Source organism: Ceratotherium simum, chromosome 13 (assembly GCF_057802395.1).
Source record: "Ceratotherium simum simum isolate JZ-2026a chromosome 13, ASM5780239v1, whole genome shotgun sequence".
Lineage (NCBI taxonomy): Eukaryota > Metazoa > Chordata > Mammalia > Perissodactyla > Rhinocerotidae > Ceratotherium > Ceratotherium simum.
In genome coordinates, this window is record NC_141912.1 from 10,535,355 (window position 1) to 10,555,085 (window position 19,731).

Here is a 19,731-nt window from a genome sequence, read left to right on the forward strand (position 1 = left end):
CAACAGGGGACTTCTCACTTTCCTTTTGAACTGGCAGCTGGACGCCAGCTCTCGGTTGGCCAAGATGTCTCTCTCCCCAGTGCCTACATGTATAATACCGTACCCCTCAACTGATTTTGCACTTTATTTCTGTAATCTCTCCTTGCTTAGAACGATAGTATGATTAATATATCATTGGTTTGCAGTATATATTATGTTATGCTATTATTTTTATTGGCTAAGAGACATTACCCTGTATGCTACTGGCTTGAGAAACTATTATAAATCCCACAGCGAACTTGTGTTAAATAAAATATTGGCAAAGACAATCTCAGTCTCTGAGCATAATTTTCCCCTCCCCCAAACAAAAAAAAAACCTCAAATATAAATTAAGGCTATCTTTGTTTTTATTAACGTTTGACTTTGCACCTAAGCTGGCGAGGTAGTGAAACTGAGAAAAATCTTTCTTTCTAGAACGTTCACCAAGGATGACTGTGGCCTTCTTCATCAAGTATTGTCTTTACAACCCTCAAGTAAAGCGTCCTCCTGCCTCCCCAGGATGTGCCATAACGTTGGCTAATTTGACCCCAAAGGCAGACAAGCGAAAGAAGCTGGAAAGAAAGGTGTGCCGTGCGGGATCATCTGCCCCCGGGCAGGCAGGAACCGGAAAGCAGACCTCCCGGGACCCGACTTCGCCGCCTGTTCTGGTAACCAGGACCCCTAAATGCCACCCCTCCTTGCCCCGTTATAAGAGAGAAAGGCTCATTCCACTGCTCCCTGCACAGAAAACAAACCTAACTCCAGCTCCCTGTACCACAACCCACAACAAGGAAGCCACACCACCAACTCCCGGTACAACAACGCCAGACACCGCCTCATCGCCTCCCGCCCAGGCCGGAAGCTGCGCCGCCCCTTCCTCATACGTCACGGAAATGGGAGGCTTCCCCAGAGGATATCCCGCCCCGCTCCCCTCTGACGCCCCTGGCTCACAGCTTCCTAGACTATGCCTGCTCGCCCCCCATTTTTTTATCCTTGCAATGAGAACCTTCTCATATGGCGTCCTTCCTTCTTCTCCTCTTGGAAATTCCGCGTGATCTCGAGCGCTGAGGCCATTTCCACGGATGCAGGCGCGTAAAAGGCAGCCCGGCGGTCTTGACGTAATTTGAGCGCCGACGCAGGAAGGACCCCGCCCTCCCTTCCTGCATCCGCTTTCGTCACTTGTCGACGCGGAGCGGTGCTCGCGGAATAGGCACGTGCACTACTGAATGGAGTTGGTGGCTGGTTGCTACGAGCAGGTCCTTTTTGGGTTCGCTGTACACCCGGAGCCCAAGGCGAGCGGCGACCACGAGGTAAGAGCCCGCGCGCGGAGGATTGACGGAGGGGATCTGGGGAGGGTCTGGTCTCGTTCCCACACGGCCGAGGTAAACACATCGCCAGAGGTGAACACACTGTCTGGTCTTTTAGGGATTAATTGATGAATTAAACTCAAAAGACTCAAGTATAAGTTAGCTATTTTAAAACTTGGAGTAGGCATTTCATAAGACGAGATGATTGATGTCTGTCTGTTACGGTAAACATTCTGACCACGGTGCACGAAGGAAGCTGGCGTTTCTGCAAACGGGCAAATGAGTCGTGGATTATGGAGTCGCTTCCGTAAATTGACGGCCAGTTTAGGTGTTCGGGATTTAATGAAAGAAGAGTTCGCGCTTTCACCGAGTTTCTGTCCTGGAATTTTACAAACTATTAGAGTTGAGTCAGGATAAACTCCTCGTTGATAAAGTGACACCAGTTCATTATTATTGGGCCCTTATCGTGGGGCCATTATTTGCAATGAAGGTGCAAAGAAGCCAAAGGCATGGATCCTCCACTGGAGATCTTCCCGACCTAAAGGGGAGACAAATACGTGGAGAAAAAATTACAACAAAATATGATAAGTATTTTACTAGACGTGTGAATAAAAAGGTTAAGTAAATTGCCAGTAGTCAAACAGCTAGTTAGGACATACCTAGGAGTGGAAATAAGATCTCCTAACTTTTAGCCCAGTACTATTTTTACCCTTAAGCAATGCTAGGTATTGCTTAGAAACCTATTTCATTGAGTACTTTATGAAGTCAAAATGTCAGTCTTGAATTAAGCAGAAAATTGGAGGTATATGACTTGACTAATTGCTTTTGTTTATTTTGTTTTCTACTCTAGTTAGTAATTTTCTACTCTGGTTATTAATCTGCCTTTGGCCGAAAGGTGACATGTTTTGAATACTTAAGGATGATGGTACTGCTTGTGTTCTCTTTGGAATAATGTTGCTTATTATGTTCCAGATATATGGTAGTCCTCACAGCAACCCTCTGAGGTGGGTACAGTTATCCTCATTTTACAGATGAGGAACCTAAAGTTGAGATAGGTCAAGTGACCTGCTCAAGGCCACACAGCTAATAGTTGGCACACCTGGGACTCAAATCGCCAGGTGTCTCTGACACTTGAGGCTCTTAACTGTTAGCTAATGCTGCTTCTAAACCTAGACAGACAGGAGCGCAGAGAACCGGCATTCCTTCTGTAATATGCACAAGGAAAGGGTATTCTTTGACTTATGGCCACAGTAGCCCATCGAGAATGTTGTGCCTTGACTCAGAAGCAGCTCCCTTGGTCCTCATTGATGGAAAGACTATTGTTGTGTAGGAATTAATTTGCATAACACATCTTAAGTGTGTTCAAAGAAGTTTGGTGGGGCCTTGGTTTGTTTGTTTTTCTGATACTTCTTGATGCATCTCCTTCAATTTGAGGTGTAAATGTGTTTGTGTGTATATGTATTAAGCTGTCATTCTTTGCATTCAACCAGTCACACTTATCTGATCTGAAAGTTACAAGTCAGTAAACATAGAGTTCTTGAGACCTCATCGTTGGTCATTCTCTAGGGCTTATAGTAGTATTAATGGAAACATACTCTTATCTTGTTTATTTTTCTCTGTAGGACTTGACATTATACTTATCTCTATGTCACATCATATTAATGTGTTTATTGTCTATCTCTGCCACAGGAATGGCAGCTCCATTAGAATAAGGACTTTTGGTTTTTTTTGTTCGCTGCTATATATTAACTTACCTAAAATGATGCCAAGCACATAGTAGTCATTCAGTATTTGAGTGAATAAATTCAAATCAAAATTTAAACATTTGAATGAATGAACAGTATGGAAGTCTCACATATAAGTAACTATAATAAGGAGTTAAAGATTTGAGTGGGACCTTTTAAGTCCCTGTAGTCCAGTCCCTGTAATTATTTTGGAGTCATGATACTCAGTGTTACCCTGCTTATTCAATTCTCAGTTTCTTTGTTTGAATCTATGTATCATTGCGTTGTTTTTTCTCCTTTTGTAGGACCCATTGGTAGTCATACATCGTGACACCACTTATGTGTTTCTAGAGAAGTATGATATGATTGTAGCATTGACTGTGTATTTTATTCTTCAGCAGAAATGGACTGCTGTGGCTGACTTCACTCACCATGCCCACACTGCCTCTTTGTCCGCGGTGGCTGTAAATAGTCGTTTTGTAGTCACTGGGAGCAAAGATGAAACGATTCACATTTATGACATGAAAAAGAAGGTAGACCATGGGGCTCTAGTACATCACAATGGTAAGAAAATTGTGTCCTTTAAGACAATAGTGTTGAAGTGTTCTTACTTTACAATTGGACTTCAGTTGAATGAGTCATTAGGTATCTATTATGTAACAGTCTGTGCTAGGAAATACAGAAATGAAAAAACAATGTGGTTCTTTGGTCCTTAAGTTGTTCATAGTCTGTATTGGGAGACAGAATGGACACACTTAAGTCAGTCTAGGGGGAGAAGGGAGAAAGTGAGTTTTCACTGAAGACTTCCTTAAAATGACATCTGAATTATCTTAAAAGAAGTATCAGTTGTTAGCCAGGTGGAGTTTGCAAGGAGGGAGAAAGGGCAGAGCAGGCAGCGTGAGGAGCACAAGGAGCAGCATCATATAGTTAACTTGATTGAGGGTGTATCATGTACCCAGCATCGTGCCAAGAAGGTCAATTGTATCTTTAGTTCATAGAAGAGAAAACCTAACTTCAGAGATGTTCCGTGACTCGCCCAAGGTCACAAAACAGTGGAACTGGAATTTGAGCCTAGGTCTAGAGCCTGTATTTTTAACCGATGGTGTGCATGAGGAACTGTAGGCAGGTTAATATTATGAGGTTAAAATGGAGATTGGGGTGGCTGGAGAAGTGGATGGTGCCGAATCCTGGTGGTCCTTGAGAGGAGGAGGTAAGGGATTGAATGGGAGGGAGAGAGCAGCACCAGCTTGAGGAAAGTGCTGGCAGTTTGGATATGGGAGAGGTGCTGACTAAGAACAAGCAAAAGGACTGATGAGAGCCCGCCTGATTGAAGTTGGAGGCTATGGGTTGAGTAACATCAGTTTGCAATAAGCTACAGGCGTTTCTCTAGAGAGGGGAAAATTACTTGGTGTGTGCAGTAGAAGGATTGATTTACAAGGGAATTGAGGATTGTGGTGAAAGAATAGTTTAGGTTGTCAGCCGAGAAAATGGGATGTCAAGGATCCACAGGTCTGAGATAAAAAAGCGGGCGGAGTGTGAGTCATGAAAGGGTGGGAACGATGTGAGATTGCAATCAAGAGAACAGATTCTTCAAGTTCCTGAGTTCTAATGTGGAGCAGCTCTAGATGGTAACAGTGTCCGGGCTGTAGGTGTGAGGGACTAAAATACAGAAGAGGCGAAGGTCACTGGAGTTGAGGAGGTCAGAGAGTAGTGATTCTCAAGTCCCAGCTGGGTTTTCCATGCTAATGGTGAAGTTGCCCAGGATAGTGGCACGACCAAGGGATAGAAAGACTAAGCAGGTCATTGTTTTCATTGCATTTTCCCAGGGGACAGAGAAGGGGGTTAACATGTGTTGGAGAAGGAGGAAAAGGGAAAGGAAGAACTGAAAATAGAAGCATCAGTTTAGATAAGTACTTAGTTTGGGAAACTCACCTAAGGCAGTTGGTTCCCTGCATGAAAGGCAGTTAAGACAGGTGCCCTTTTTCCTACCCTCTCCTCATGTATTTCAGAAGTTCCACAGGAAGCATTGGTTTCTAGCAGTAAATTGGGAGTGGTCAGTGTCTGTCTTCTATTGGGTGGTCCTTACTTATTTTCACAAGTGTCTCTTCAACAGAAGCTGGGCTTTGGGTGATTTCCACATACCTTCCTTTCCCTCTGTCTCCTAATCCGAGTTCATACAAAGAAGCCTTCTCTCTCCCTTAGGCTTGGGAGGCATAAGTTAAACAAATCCAGTCTGTCCATACCCATTGGTACAGGTGTTCGACAATAAGAAAAGGACTTACTTAGAAGGAGTCTGGATGGGAGGTGAATGAAGTAGGGTTCCTGATTTCCTTCATTCTTTGTATAAATCCTGTTTTTCTAACAGTCAGTTATAGATAAGCTCTTTTCTGGGGAGCAGATGGAGTCATGGGCAGAAGGAATAGAAGATGTGGGAAAGCAAAATTTATGAAGTAAGAAATAGGATAATAGGGAAAGAGGAAAACATGGGCAAAGATGACTAACGTCTCCCACTTTGAGAAGGCCGTACCTAAGCCGACGTATTATTAGTGCTTTTTTTTGGGTGCAGAAGTATTCATCAAAGATCTTTGGCTCTTTCACTATAAAGGGCAATGTAAAGGATTGACCAGGAAGTGTGCAGGTGGACAATAATGACCCAGGGGTTCACGTTCTTATTCTGTAAAGGACAAAATAGTAAATATTTAGGCTTTTTGGCCGTATGGTCTCAGTTACAATTACTCAGCTCTGCTGTTGTAGTACAAAAGCAGCCATAGACATTTTTAACTAAATGAGCAAGGCTGTGTTCCAGTAAGAGTGCATTTACAAAACAGGCCACCAGCCAGATGTAGCCTGCAGACGTAGTTTGTCGACCCCTGAGCTATAAGGTAGTTATGCTGGGTGACACAAGCTTCAAAGGCGAGGGAATTTTCCTTGAGGGTACATGTATAATGGCATGGACTGCTTTTGGGAGCTAGAAGAATGCTGGGTTCTTCCATCTTCTCACCTCCCTCCAGCCTTTTAATATTTGAGGACAATGAACACATCTCCCAGTCTCAGTAGCTGTAGGGGAAAGTCATGGGAGATGCAGGCTTCGGTGTGGGCAGAGGTGAGTGGAGTGTTTTGTAAACTTTGTGAAAAGGTATAGGAAAATTAACCATGGGAAGGAGATTACAGAGAGCCTAGTTGATGAGTGTAACATTTTATAAAATTGTTCTGATAAATTCTTATGACTTGAGAGTGAATGATAACTGTGTAGAAGTTGAAAGAAAAAAAAAAACCCAGCTCTGGAGTAATAATAATTGGATTGTGGATGATTGGGTAGCTAACTCATTGTAGAAAGTAGAAGTCATGTGGCTGTACATCTCGGTTTGTACATCTCGGTTTGTTCCCCAGATTAGTTGGTTAACCAGTTAGTTTGACTTCTGCTTAAACAATCCTAGCCAGCCGTCTCCTAAATTTATGATTATGGAAACACAGAGCAAGAAAGTGAATTGATTAGTTCAAGTCTATATCTACAACTAGAGAAACTGTCTACTGAAAATATTTGCATAAACTTGAAATTATGTTCTAATATGAAAAATTAATTTCTTCACCTAAGACTTTATGGTATATTTCAGTTATACTGAGACATTGGATGTTTTACTTATCACAGCATAACCTTCAAATCAGAAATGGAATTTGCATTCAAGATAAATATTAATTTTGCCTTATTTGGTTTTTCCACAGGCACAGTAACTTGCCTGAAATTCTACGGCAACAGGCACTTAATCAGTGGGGCAGAGGACGGACTCATTTGTGTCTGGGATGCAAGGAAATGGGAGTGCCTGAAGTCAATTAAAGCTCACAAGTGAGTCCAGCCCTCTCCCACTGGTGGTCTCCAGGTGCCAGTCAAGCTAGGGGCTAACTGTTGGTTTCCTTTTAGAGGACATGTGACCTTCCTGTCTATTCACCCATCTGGCAAGTTGGCCCTGTCTGTGGGTACAGATAAGACATTAAGGTGAGTCATTAATGCCCAAAGAGCATCTTTACTAAGTTAAGGTCTTGGTTTTCCGAGGACAACAAGAACCCACCGCCAAGGTATCTTTTACTACAATAGTTAGATAGTGTTTCTGTGTTGTTTCATGGCTGTCAGCCACTTAAAGATATTGTGATGCAAGGAAAGGTTGAAAGCTAGCAAACCTTTTCATAATGGTAGGAATATATCTAACAAGCTCTGTGTTCAAACATGCACATTACATTCCAGTCATTCTAAGCTGTGAAGAGGAGGGTCATCCTAAAAAGCAATATTTTAGGAGGTGAAACCTTTTGAAGATATGTTAAACATATTCAGTATAGTAAAGGGGTGTGGGAATGGAATGAGTTAATCTTGCTTGATGATAAATATTTCAGATATTGCTATAAGAAATGGCAGTTCTAAATACCAGCGTATTTAGTAAATTGTAATTTGAGAAAGTCTTCGTTATGCTCACCTTTACACCCAGTAAAAGTTAGTGATCATGCCATAAGTGAGCTTCCTGTTTTGCAGAACATGGAATCTTGTGGAAGGAAGATCGGCATTCATAAAAAATATAAAACAAAGTGAGTATTTTTGTTCGGAATGTATTTTATAATAACTTGATGGAATTGAATATATGTACACACACATTCTTGTTTGCATCCATTTACACGTGTATTTCCCTGCATGATGGTGGTTACCTCTGAGAGCAAATGCTTCAGGTTACTTTCTTTTCCCATTTTAGATCAGGATTCTTGTTATGGCTCTGCCACTTACTAGCTGTATGACCTTTAATGATTCTTTGAACCCATTTTATTGTCTAAAATTTAACTTGCAAAATATACATCATAAGTTTGTTGTGAAGAAAAAAGGATAGAGAAGGTGAAAATGTGTAGTATAAATATTTGCTATTTTTATCACTACCCTGATCATTTTATTTTTTATTTATGAAATAAAAAAGCTTTGTTTTTTAACTTACAGATGCTCACATAGTGGAGTGGTCCCCAAGAGGAGAGAAATATGTAGTTGTCATATTGAATAAAATAGATGTCTATCAACTTGACACTGCTTCTGTTAGTGGCACCATCACAAACGAGAAGAGAGTATCTTCTGTTACCTTTCTTTCAGTAAGTGATCAGAAATCAGTGGTGGAAGTCCAAAGTGTATGGTGATGACATTCTGGATGTTGTTATTTTCCTCTCTTCTAGGAGACTGTCCTTGCAGTGGCTGGAGATGAAGAAGTTGTAAAGTTCTTTGACTGTGATTCGCTGATGTGCCTCTGTGAATTTAAAGCTCATGAAAACAGGTATTTTTTGCCAGTCTTTGTGTGTATGTATGTGTAGAGTCTTGGTAAATGTTATATATGCAGTACTTTCATGAATCAGGCTATATGTTTTTTATGAGCAACTGCAGAGAGAGACATTTCTACATATATGTGATTTCTGACGTCTTGAGAGGATGGTGGAAATGTTGTCTTCTTAGCCCTAGTAATGCAAAAGTGGTGAAGTTGTCATCAGGACTAGTGATTTGCACAAGATATTTTCCCAATAATTTTGTTCGACTTGGGGCCTGAAATCAACCATATTTGCACAGGAAGATAATAATAATCTTGAGCTTTGCCCCTGACAACTCTTGTCCTTTTACTTTATTTGGTTTTGTTTATTATTATGGAAAAATTTAAAGCAGGCAGATGACTTTAAGGAAGCAACCGCCGTAGACCCACCACCCAGCTTTAGCAGTTGTCAGTTTATGGCCAGTCTTGCTTCATATGTATCCCCAGCCGCTTCCTCCTCTCCCATGTTATTTGAGAGCAGATCCCAGCTTTGTTGGATTTAAGCCTGGGAGTAACATGATTTGGTTGACATTTTTAGAAGTTGTTAGGGGGCAAAAATGGAAGCAGAGAGGCCAGTCAGGCTACTCTGTAATCCAGAAGAAAAATGATAGGAGCTTAGACTAGGGCTGGTATCACTGGAGATGAGGGAAATGGATGCAAGGAGGAGGGCTTGATTCATCTCTGTCGTCTTACTTTTCTCTCCATACAGAACTTGTAGTTTCTGGAGGTGAGGGCTTTGTTTTAAGTATCTTTATAGTTATCATCATCATCTTTTCAGCTTTTTCTTAAGATAGGATAAGAGTCAATTTTATCTTGGAGTTTAGACCCCAAAAATGACTGGCTGACTCAGGAATGTGAAGCATAGTTACATGTTAGCACCGTTCATGGAGCAGTTTGGAAGCACTTAAAACAATGAAAAAATCAAGAGACTGTGTACATAGAAGCTTTATAACAGTAGCGTACTATTTGGAAGAAAGGATCTTTTATGATGTTAATGTTTACCTTAGGGTAAAAGACATCTTCAGTTTTGAAATTGCAGAGCATCATGTTGTTGTCACAGCATCGAGTGATGGTTTCATCAAAATGTGGAAGCTTAAACAGGATAAGGTCAGTGACTTAGCACAATATCAATACACTCTTAACACAAGTCTTACTTAATCAGTATTGCTTTAACTGAGGTGGAATTTTTCTTACAAGTCATAAGGCAGAGATCTTTAAATAAACTTTTTAAATCTCTTTCAGGCATGATTGCTATTCATAGTTTTAAAGTTAGGGTTCCACAGTATTGGTATTGGTGAGTCTGAGTTGGCAGGATCCCAGACTCTTGGGCACTTAATCAGAAGTGCTTTCTTTTTTTTATATTGATGTCCTTTCTAAGATTTTGTTAGATAAAAATACTGCCGTTACTAAAAAAAAAAATTTGGAAATGCCTGATTGATTATGAAACTAACAGTAGTTTTGAACCAGATGATTGGACAATTTCCTTCAGTAGTCTCCCTCTCATAGATTCTTGGTTTATTATTTTTACTTCTCTCATAAACATATTCTGTGAATATGGCTTGTTGAGTATCTCCTTTGTGCAAGGTTCTTTGTTAAAACCTAGAAATGAACAAGACAGGGTCCCTTTCCTCATTGAATTTATAATTTCTGAGTATTCAGAAATTGGCTCTGCGAAGGACATAGTCAAACTAATCATATCTTAACAGCATATTTTATTCTCAAGAAAATACAATAAGTTTTAAATTAAGGCAACTTGATTATAGAAAAATAAAAGTAATTATTTAAAATTATCCTCAGTTAGTATGAATTTTTCTTTCCTCTTTTTTTAGAAAGCTCCCCCATCTTTACTCTGTGCAGTGAACACTAATGCCAGGCTGACATGTCTTGGAGTGTGGCTAGACAGAGAGACAGACACGAAAGAAAGCCTTCCTCCAGCTGCAGAGCCTTCTCCCGGTAAAAGAAAGTGGTCATTTTAAAAAACTGAGTAATCGGTTATCTCTTGAATTGTTGAAGTGGAAGAGATCCACGTAACTTCACTTTGTTCTCAGCCTGTGTTTATTTCAAAGGGGAAAAACTGTCTTTAAATACACTGTCTGTTTTTTAGTAAGTAAAGAAGAACAGTCCAAAATCAACAAAAAGGAATCTGGTGATGTAGTGCAGGAAGAAGAAAGGCAGTCAAAACCCAACACGAAGAAATGTGCTGTAAGGGGTGACGGTAATAAGCCAACGAGAGGAAATAGCCTGGTGTCGACCAAGAAGAGGAAAGTGGTAGAAATGTTGGAAAAAAAGAAGAGAAAGAAGAAAATATGAATGATGTGAATCTCAGGTTTCTCCTAAGAGAAAAACTTTTTAGATAGATTGATTCTTTTCAAATGTGCCTAAATTTTTTTCATCTTTCTCGGTAAAAGCTAGGGAACTACTTCTTTTGAAGAAAATGTACAGTTTAAAAAAAATCACTTTTAGGTGTGTGTTGTTTTTGTGTTTTTTTAAACAGTGGTAAAACTATCTTTGGTAAGCAACATTTTATTAAATATGGTGATATATAGTATGTTAATGTGTAATATATAGTTTTTACTGTTGTGTAAAGCAAATAAAGGTCTTTTTTAAAATATTGTGGTTTAAAATAATACAACATCTTGAACACATTCTTTCGCAGGGGTGGATAAGAGTTGTTTTTCAGATTTTTCTCCTAAATGGAGGAAGAATGAAAAATTTCCTTACTTTGGCTTCTTTGAATGGTTCTAGTAATTTTAATGCAGATTTTGTTCATTTTGGAAACAAACAGATTTTCGTTCCAGAAAATTTTTAAGACAAACTTAAAAATTAGACATATAAAATATGTATGTATAAAGCATATGCTTAAGTTTAGGGCTACATGCATAAGAAGATAATTAGATTGCTGAACTTTTAACTATTCTGCTTCCAAGGTGTGGATGACAAGATAATTTAAGGGGAATGACATAATTAAAGGGAAATGATATTTCCAATTGTTTTTTATTTCAAGCCATCAAAAAAATTCATTTAGCTAATCTAACAAAGGTAGTCTTAAATTCAGCCTATTGATTATAATCTTGTCATCTCTTCACACCTTCTTTCCTCAATAGATTACTGAGTGTTTTAAGAGATACATTAGTAGGGGATTCATAGGTTTGAATTAGCTGGGCAGATGCCAAGTACCTGAGACCACCAGGGGAATCCGTCCTGATTAGGCTAAATAAGACATCTGACATTCCAACTCTGGAGACACCCCTCACTTCATAGGAGGAAATTATCTATGGAAGTGAACCAAATTGTGTCTAACGTTTCAGTCTACCTCTTTGTTAACTTACTTCAGGCCCATAAACAACGATGAATATAGGTTTGGTTTTTTTGTTTTAAGACTTTGGTTTTTTTTAGAGCAGTTTTAGGTTTATAACAAAATTGAGAGGAAGGTACAGAGATTTCCCATACACCCCCTGCCCCCACACATGCATAGCCTCTCCCATTATCAGTGTCATTCCCAAGAGCGGTACACTTTTTACGAAGGATGAACCGTCATAGACACATCGTAATCACCCAAAGTCCGTGGTTGGCCTTAGGGGTCCCTCTTGGCGTTGTACATTCTGTGGGTTTGGACAAATGTATACTGACACATACAGGCATACCTTGTTGTATTGCACTTCGCTTTATCGAGCTTCACAGATACTGTGTTTTTTACAAGACCCTTCACCAGCAAAAAGATAACTCGTTGAGGGCTCAGATAATGATTAGGATTTTATTTATTTATTTAAACAATTTTTTTGTGTGTCAGGAAGACCAGCCCTGAGCTAACATCCGATGCCAATCCTCCTCTTTATTGCTGAGGAAGACTGGCCCTGGGCTAACATCCATGCCCATCTTCCTCTACTTTATATGGGACGCAGCCACAGCATGGCTTAACAAGTGTGTCGGTGCACGCCGGGGATCCGAACCGGCAGACCCCAGGCCGCCACAGCAGAGTGCGCGCACGTAAGTGCTTGTGCCACCTGGCTGGCCCCCAAACAATTTTTTTTTTAATTAAGGTACGTAGTGTGTTTTTCTTTTTTTTTGTGAGGAAGATCAGCCCCGAGCTAACATCAGCCAATCCTCTTTTTCAGCCGAGAAAGACTGGCCCTGGGCTAACATCCATGCCCACCTTCCTCCACTTTATATGGGATGCCGCCACAGCATGGCTTGACAAGCAGTGCATCAGTGCGCACCTGGGATCCTAACCGGGGAACCCGGGCCGCCATAATGGAGTGTGCACACTTAACCGCTTGTGCGACCAGGTCAGCCCCTGTAGTTTTCTTTTTTAGATGTAATGCTATTGTACACTTAATAGACTACAGTATAGTGTAAACTTATATGCACTGGGAATCAAAAATGTCGTGACTCGCTGTATTGTGATAGTCACTTTATTACAGTGGTCTGGAACTGACCCTGCCACATCTCTGAGGTGTGACTAAAGGTCTCCCCCACTATCTGAAAGTTTGCTTTACGCCACTTCACTTTCACGAGAGACCAACGTTAATACCTGTTTTTGCTAACCGAAAGAAATCTGAAGCGACACATGACTAATATACAGTGTTTTCACTGCCCTAGAACAATTCTGTTATGCCTGTTCATCTCTCCCCTGCCCTGACCCCAACAATCACTGATCTTTTTCTTGTCTCCATAGTTTTGCCTTTTCCAGTATGTCCTGTAGTTAGAATCATACAGTATTTTAGCCGTTTCAGATTGGCTTCTTTCACTTAGTAATATGCATTTAAGGTTCCTCTATGTCTTTTTATAGCTTAATAGCTCATTTCTTTTTAGTGCGGAATAATATTCCATTGTATGTATGTACCACAGTTTACCACTCACCTGCGAGAGGACATATTGCTTGCCTCCAAGTTTTGGCAGTTGTGTGTACAATTGCTGTAAACGTACAGGTGCATGTTTTTGGGTGGGCGTAAGTTTTCACCTCCTTTGGGTTGGGCTAAAGCTAAGGAGCACAATCACTGGATTGATGGTAAAGTATGTTTAGTTTTGTAAGAAGCTGCCAAACTGTCTTCCAAAGTGGCTGTCCCATTTTTCATCCCCATCAGCTATGTATCAGTGCCCGTTGCTCCACATCCTCACCAGCGTTAGGTGTTGTCAGTGTTCCGGATTTTGGCCAATCTAATAGGTGTGTAGTGGTATCTCATTGTTTTAATTTGCGTTTCCCTGATGACATATGATATGGAGCATCTTTTCATATGCTTGTTTGCCATCTGTGTATCTTTGGTGAGGTGTCTGTGAAAGTAATTGGCCCATTTTTTATTTTGATTGTTTTCTCATTGTTGAGTTTTAAAATTTCTTTATATATTTTGGATAACAATCTTTTATCAGATACGTCTTTTGCAAATATTTTCTCCCAGTTTGTGGCTTGTCTTCTCCTCTTTATCTTTTGCAGAGCAGAAGTTTTTGATTTTAATGAAGTCCAGCTTATCAATTATTTCTTTCACAGATCATGTCTTTGGTGTGTCTAAAAAGGCTTCACCGTACCCAAGGTCATCTAGGTTTTCTCCTGTGTTTTATAGTTTTGTGTTTTATATTTAGGTCTATGATCCATTTCAAGTTAATTTTTGTGAAAGGTATAAAGTCTGTGTTTAGATACTTTTTACTTTTGTTTGCATGTGGATGTCCAGTTGTTCCAGCACCATTTGTCAAAGAGACTGTCTTTGCTTCATTGTATTTTTGCTCTTTTGTCAAAGATCAGTTGACTATTTTTGTGATGGTCTATTCCTGGACTGTCTGTTCCATTGATCTATTTGTCTGATTTTTTTTTTTTTTTTTTTTTTTTGCCAGTACCACACTGTCTTGATGGCATAGATGGTAGCATAGTAAGTCTTGAAGTCAAGTAGCATCAGTCCTCCAATTTTTTTCTTCTCCTTTGATATTATGTTGGGTATTCTGGGTCTTTAGCCTCTCCATATAAACTTTATATCCATAAAATAACTTGCTGAGATTTCAACTGGGATAGTATTGTCTCTGTGGATCAAGTTTGGGAGAACTGACATCTGGACAGTATTGACTCTTCCTATGCATGAACGTGGAATATCTCTCCATTCATTTAGTTCTTTGATTTCATTTATCAGAGTTTTGTAGTTTTCTTCATATAGATCTTGGCATATTTTGTTGGATTTATACCTAAGTATTTCATTTTTGGGGGTGCTAATATAAATGTTATTGTGTTTTTAATTTCAAATTCCATTTGTTCATTGCTGGTATGTAGGAAAACAGTTGACTTGTGTGTATTAACCTTGTATCCTGCAACCGTGCTGTAATCACTTCTTAATTCTAGGAGATTTTGTGTTGATTCTTTCATATTTTTTAATAGACGATCATGTCAAATGCAAACAAAAATGGTTTTGTGTCTTTCTTCCCGATCTGTATATCTTATTTCCTTTCCTTGCCTTTTTACATTAGCAAATACTCCTTAAAAAGGAGTAGTGGGTTTGTTTTTTAATTTTACTTTTTATTTTGAGATAATTGTAGATTCACATGCAGTTATAAGAAATAATACATAGAAATCCCATGTACCCTTTACCAAGTTTCCCCAATGGTAACATCTTGGAAAACAGTAGTAAAATATCATACCCAGGATATAGAAAATGATACAATCAAAATACAGAATATTTCCTTCACCACAAGGATCCCTCATGTTGCCCTTCTATAGCTACACCCCACCCTCTCCTTAACCCTTGACAACCACTAATCTGTTTTTCATCTCTATAATTTTGACAAAATTATAATAAATGGGGTTATACATTTTTGGAGAATGCCTTTTTTCACTCAGCATAATTTTCTGAGGATTGAGCCAGGTGGTTGCATATTCTAAGATTTTATTACTGAGTGGTATGTTATAGTATGGATGTACCACAGTTTAATCATCTATTGAAGGACATCTGATTGTTTCCAGTTTTTAGATGTTATGAACAAAGCCACTATAAATATTCCTGTACAGGTTTGGGAGAGCTCACCACTGCAGGGTGGGGGTGGGAGCTCTGGCTCCCCATGTGGTCTCCACTGACACGGTGGTGGAGAGGGCACTGGTTATCAGCCAATGAGGATGAAAGAACAGGCTCCCTACTTGGTCTTTTCTGATACCACCCAGCAGGAGTGTTGGGAGCCTCATTATAGCCTTGTGACGATGGAAGTCGAGACTTCCACTAGGCCTTTCTGGCATGGTTTGGAGTGGGGCCACAGTTTTTTCTGTGGTGTTTGGCTTGAGTAGAAGGGTTATTGTCCAAAAATTTTCTATCTTGCAAGCCTGCCAGTGTCCTGGTCCTTTGGCTAGACAGAGCTGGATTTTGTTGGGGCTTTTTTTGTCTCTACCATTGGTGTTTCCAGGCTGCCAGCTTCTTCAGGTCTGAATCTGGAATATATAGGGGGAAAAACTTAGGGAACTCACTACCATGTTGTTCCTCTGATCCTGAAGTCCCTAGTTGGTTTGCCTTCTCTCTACCTTTCAGAATCTTACGTGTGATCTATATCCAAGGTCCATGGTTTCTGGGTGTACTCAGGAAGAATAGAGGAAATTATGTCTACTCCATCTTCCCAGAAATGGACATCCCTGAATATAGTTTTTAGATTGAGTAAAAATAGATACAGATATTTCCCCTATGCCATTCTCCTTAGAATCAATGATGTGGGATCAGCTTATTATAAAGAAGCTACTTGGTGAAGCTTCCATGTATTTAATTCCAGAGTCTAGGAGATGCATATGACAACATTCCTATAAGCTGTTAAAAATTCTTGATGGGAGCATTTGACTGAAAGGATGAAACTGGACACTTTAGCCTCTTCAACTCATTTTCATTAAGCTTAGGGTAAGACCTTAAATACTTACGTTGTATATTGTATGTTTGTGTTCTTAAAAAATATCGTATCTGGCCGGCCCTGTGGCTTGGTGGTTAAGTGCGCGCGCTGCGATGCTGGTGGCCCGGGTTCGGATCCCGGGTGTGCATCGAGGCACCACTTCTCCGTCCATCCTGAGGCCGAGTCCCACATACAGCAACTAGAAGGATGTGCAGCTATGACATACAACTATCTACTGGGGCTTTGGGGGGAAAAAAATAAAATAAATAAAATCTTTAAAAAAAAAAAAAAAAAAAATATCGTATCTTGAAATCTTCAAAGTATCCTACTGTTATCTTTGCTTTTGCATAACATCATTGGACCTGGGATCCTTGTGAGTAATTCTAGTTACCTTATTTAGCTCATCTCATCCAAAGTGAAGACTTTTGATTAGGAGGATATAACTAGAAGGGTGACTGTGTTAAGCTCCCCAAAGAGAGTTTTTAATAAGCCTAGGAGAGGGCATTGGGAGACCTGTGTTTTAGTCCTCACTGTATCACCAAACTGCCTCCCTAACCCTGAGCGCTTTCTCTTTTCAGACCTCAGAACTTGACATTTATTCTATGAAATTTTGTCTTGTTGGTTGCCAGCCATCCCAACATATTAGCATGTTCCCATTTGTACTTCCCACCACCATCCATAAATTTGAGTCATTCGGCTTAGCAAGTTGTTAATGAAAGTAATAGATGTCACTGTCGGTGCAGCAGCATCTCCCTTTAGGTTGATGTTGATCCATGAAGCTTGTTATTAAAATATCTATTCCCATAGAGTGTAGGTATTTTTATATTCTAGTTAAATAGCCTATGTTAACTTGCTTCTTGATTTATATGGTAAAGTCAACTTAAGCTTTGAAATTTCACTTATTTATTTTGCCAATCCTTGACCTTTAAAAAATTTGTCAGTTTCAAAATAGGTTAGAGATTTGGGGATATTATAGGTGTTTTTTTTTTTTAATTTGTTTTGTTTAGAAACACTTCCTGGGAGTGTTTCTCACAACTGGGGAGTTGCTGGCTTTGGAATTCCTACCCTCATGCCTAATCTCTGATACAGGATATGGGATATAGGGAGAGTTGCCTAGTGATTAAGGGCAGGGGCCCTGGAGCTAGGTAGCCTGGATTCAAACCTTCTTCTATTTACTACTGTGTGCCTTGGTTTCCCCATCTGTATGAATATAACCATCTTTCCCTGCTTTATAGGATTGTCGTGAGGACCAAATGTGTCAACATGTTTAAAGGCTTTAAAACAATGCTTGGCATATTATCAGTGCTCAGTAAAGGCCAGCTATTACTACCATTATCATCTTAGTAGTAGAAGCATATTTTGTCATTTGGACAACAGATGTTAATAGATGTCACTTACCTTGATGTCTGAGATATCGAAGGGAAGGGAGCCTCAAAGGGGAGGAGTGGTATAAATAGAAATCAAAAGGAGATAAAATCTATGATAAAGTATGGTATAGTTATAAAAGGTGAGCCTGACTTTGAGAGGGGTTATTGTAATAAACTTGCGGATTTTTCAGTATGTTAACATACAATGTAAATTGGAATCTCTGTAGTGCCAAAATCTTTGTAGCAATTCAGGATGGTAACTTCTTTGTGGTTTCACTGCAGCTTGGAGCCTTGACCTCTTCCTGGTGCATAGACGTGAGCTGCACCTTCCATCTGATTCCAGTTTATTTAGGGGATCCTTTGATTCCCGGTTTCCGGAATCTTGGTGCTGTCAGCCACCATCACATCCATGGTGGCAAAGAGGGGTGGTCTACCTAGAAATTAGATGCTGGTGAGAACAATATGAGATTGGTCTAAAAATAGGAGTTCAAGGTTCAGTGGAGGATGTTAAAGACTAAGGAATAAGTCTCCTCTCCACTTTCTGTCCCACTGGCATTGATTTTGAGTGTTGGAGAAAGGAAAGTTGGGGGGAGATAAGCGGGGGGGGAGGAGACATTAAGAGGAGAGAAATTATTCTTTTTAATACTTTACTTACCTCCTGCCCGTTCCTCACATAGCTTTGACTTGTAGCTTTTGGTTTTTGAGAGACCTCGGCACCTGTGCATAGCTTTAAAGAACAAGTAAAGGTGCCGTTATGGATCAGAATCATAGGCTGCCAGAGCTGGCAGGGGCGTTCAAGTTCACCCAGTCTAGCCCTGTCCTTTTTTTTCCCCCTTAACTTTTTATTTTGGAATAATTTTAAGTTTATAGACAAGTTGCAGAAATCACACAGAAAGTCCCCATAGACCCTTCACCCAGCCCCCTCTAATGTTAACATCTTACATAACCATGGTACAATTTTCAAAACTAAGAAATTAACATTGCTGCAATACTGTTAACTAAACTTTTAGATTTCACAGGTATTACATTGATGTGCTTTTTTTGTTCCAGGATCCAATCCATGATGCTGCCTTGCATTTAGTTGTGACGTTTCTTTAGTCTCCTTCCACCTGTGACATTTTTTTCAGTCTCTCCTTGTTTTTCATGACCTTGACAATTTTTCTATTTTTTTATTTCAGTTAAATATATATAACATAAAATTTGCCATTTAAACCTTTTTTTTTTTTTTTTGGTGCAGAACATTGGCCCTGAGCTAACATCTGTGGCAATCTTCCTCTACCTTTTTTTTTTTATATGTGGGACGCTGCCACAACGTGGCTTGAGGAGTGGTATGTAGGGTCACGCCTGGGATCCAAACCTGCGGACCTCGGGCCGCTGAAGCAGAGCATGTGAACTTAACCGCTACACCACTGGGCCAGGCCTAAACCATTTTTAAGTGTACAATTCAGTGGCATTAATTATCAATGTTGTGCAATCACCACTAATATGTCCAAAATTTATTCATCACCCCAGACAGAAATTCTGTACCGATTAAGCAGTAACTCCCCATTCCCCTCTCCCTTAAGTCTCTGGTAACTGCTGTTCGACTTTCTGTTTCTATGGATTTGCCTATTCTGAACATTTTGTATAAATGGAACCATACAATATTGTTATTTTGTGTCTGGCTTATTTCATTTAGCATAATGTCTTCAAGCTTCATCCATATTGTAGCATGTATCAGAACTTCATCATTTTTTGTGGCTAAATAATATTTCATTGTATGTCTATAGCATATTTTGTTTATCCATTCATCTGTTGATGGACACGTGTGTTGTTTTCACCTTTTGGCTATTGTGAATAATGCTGAAATGAATATTGGCATACAAGTCTCTGTTTGAGTCCCTGCTTTCAATTCTTTTGGGTCTAGACCTAGGAGTGGAGTTGCTGGGTCATATGGTAATTCTATGTTTAGCTTTTTTTTTTGTGAGGAAGATCAGCCCTGAGCTAATGTCCATGCAAATCCTTCTCTTTTTGCTGAGGAAGACTGGCCCCTGGGCTAACATCCGTGCCCATCTTCCTCTACTTTATATGGGACACCACCACAGTACAACCTGACAAGTGGTGTGTTGGTGCGCGCCTGGGATCCAAACCCGGGCTGCCAGCAGCGGAGCGC

General features: G+C 40.0%; 1 protein-coding gene across 3 annotated transcripts; it reads left to right on the forward strand.

The window, feature by feature from the left end:
- Positions 1–1,181: 1,181 nt before the first annotated feature.
- On the forward strand, positions 1,182–10,984 carry PAK1IP1 (PAK1 interacting protein 1). 3 transcript variants are annotated; one of them, XM_004432128.3, is made up of 10 exons: positions 1,182–1,328; positions 3,451–3,613; positions 6,773–6,893; positions 6,969–7,043; positions 7,572–7,624; positions 8,022–8,167; positions 8,249–8,346; positions 9,381–9,480; positions 10,203–10,326; positions 10,478–10,984. In XM_004432128.3, exons 1-10 carry the CDS (start codon positions 1,245–1,247, stop codon positions 10,681–10,683), a joined length of 1,170 nt encoding a protein of 389 aa, XP_004432185.1. In that variant the 5' UTR covers positions 1,182–1,244; the 3' UTR covers positions 10,684–10,984. The 3 variants fall into 3 exon arrangements, with proteins under 3 accessions (XP_004432185.1, XP_014644236.1, XP_087294118.1); XM_014788750.2 differs by having other exon boundaries at positions 1,190–1,328; positions 3,448–3,613; XM_087437992.1 differs by lacking the exon at positions 1,182–1,328 and adding an exon at positions 1,404–2,329.
- The last annotated feature ends 8,747 nt before the right edge of the window (positions 10,985–19,731 follow it).

What these genes read in the sequence shown, in the direction of transcription:
- PAK1IP1 (XM_014788750.2), top strand. Translation starts at nt 1,245, where the DNA reads ATGGAGTTGGTGGCTGGTTGCTACGAGCAGGTCCTTTTTGGGTTCGCT. An exon ending in AAGTCAATTAAAGCTCACAA is followed by an intron (nt 6,894 to 6,968) that starts GTGAGTCCAGCC and finishes GTTTCCTTTTAG; the next exon opens with AGGACATGTGACCTTCCTGT. An exon ending in CTTCTGTTACCTTTCTTTCA is followed by an intron (nt 8,168 to 8,248) that starts GTAAGTGATCAG and finishes CCTCTCTTCTAG; the next exon opens with GAGACTGTCCTTGCAGTGGC.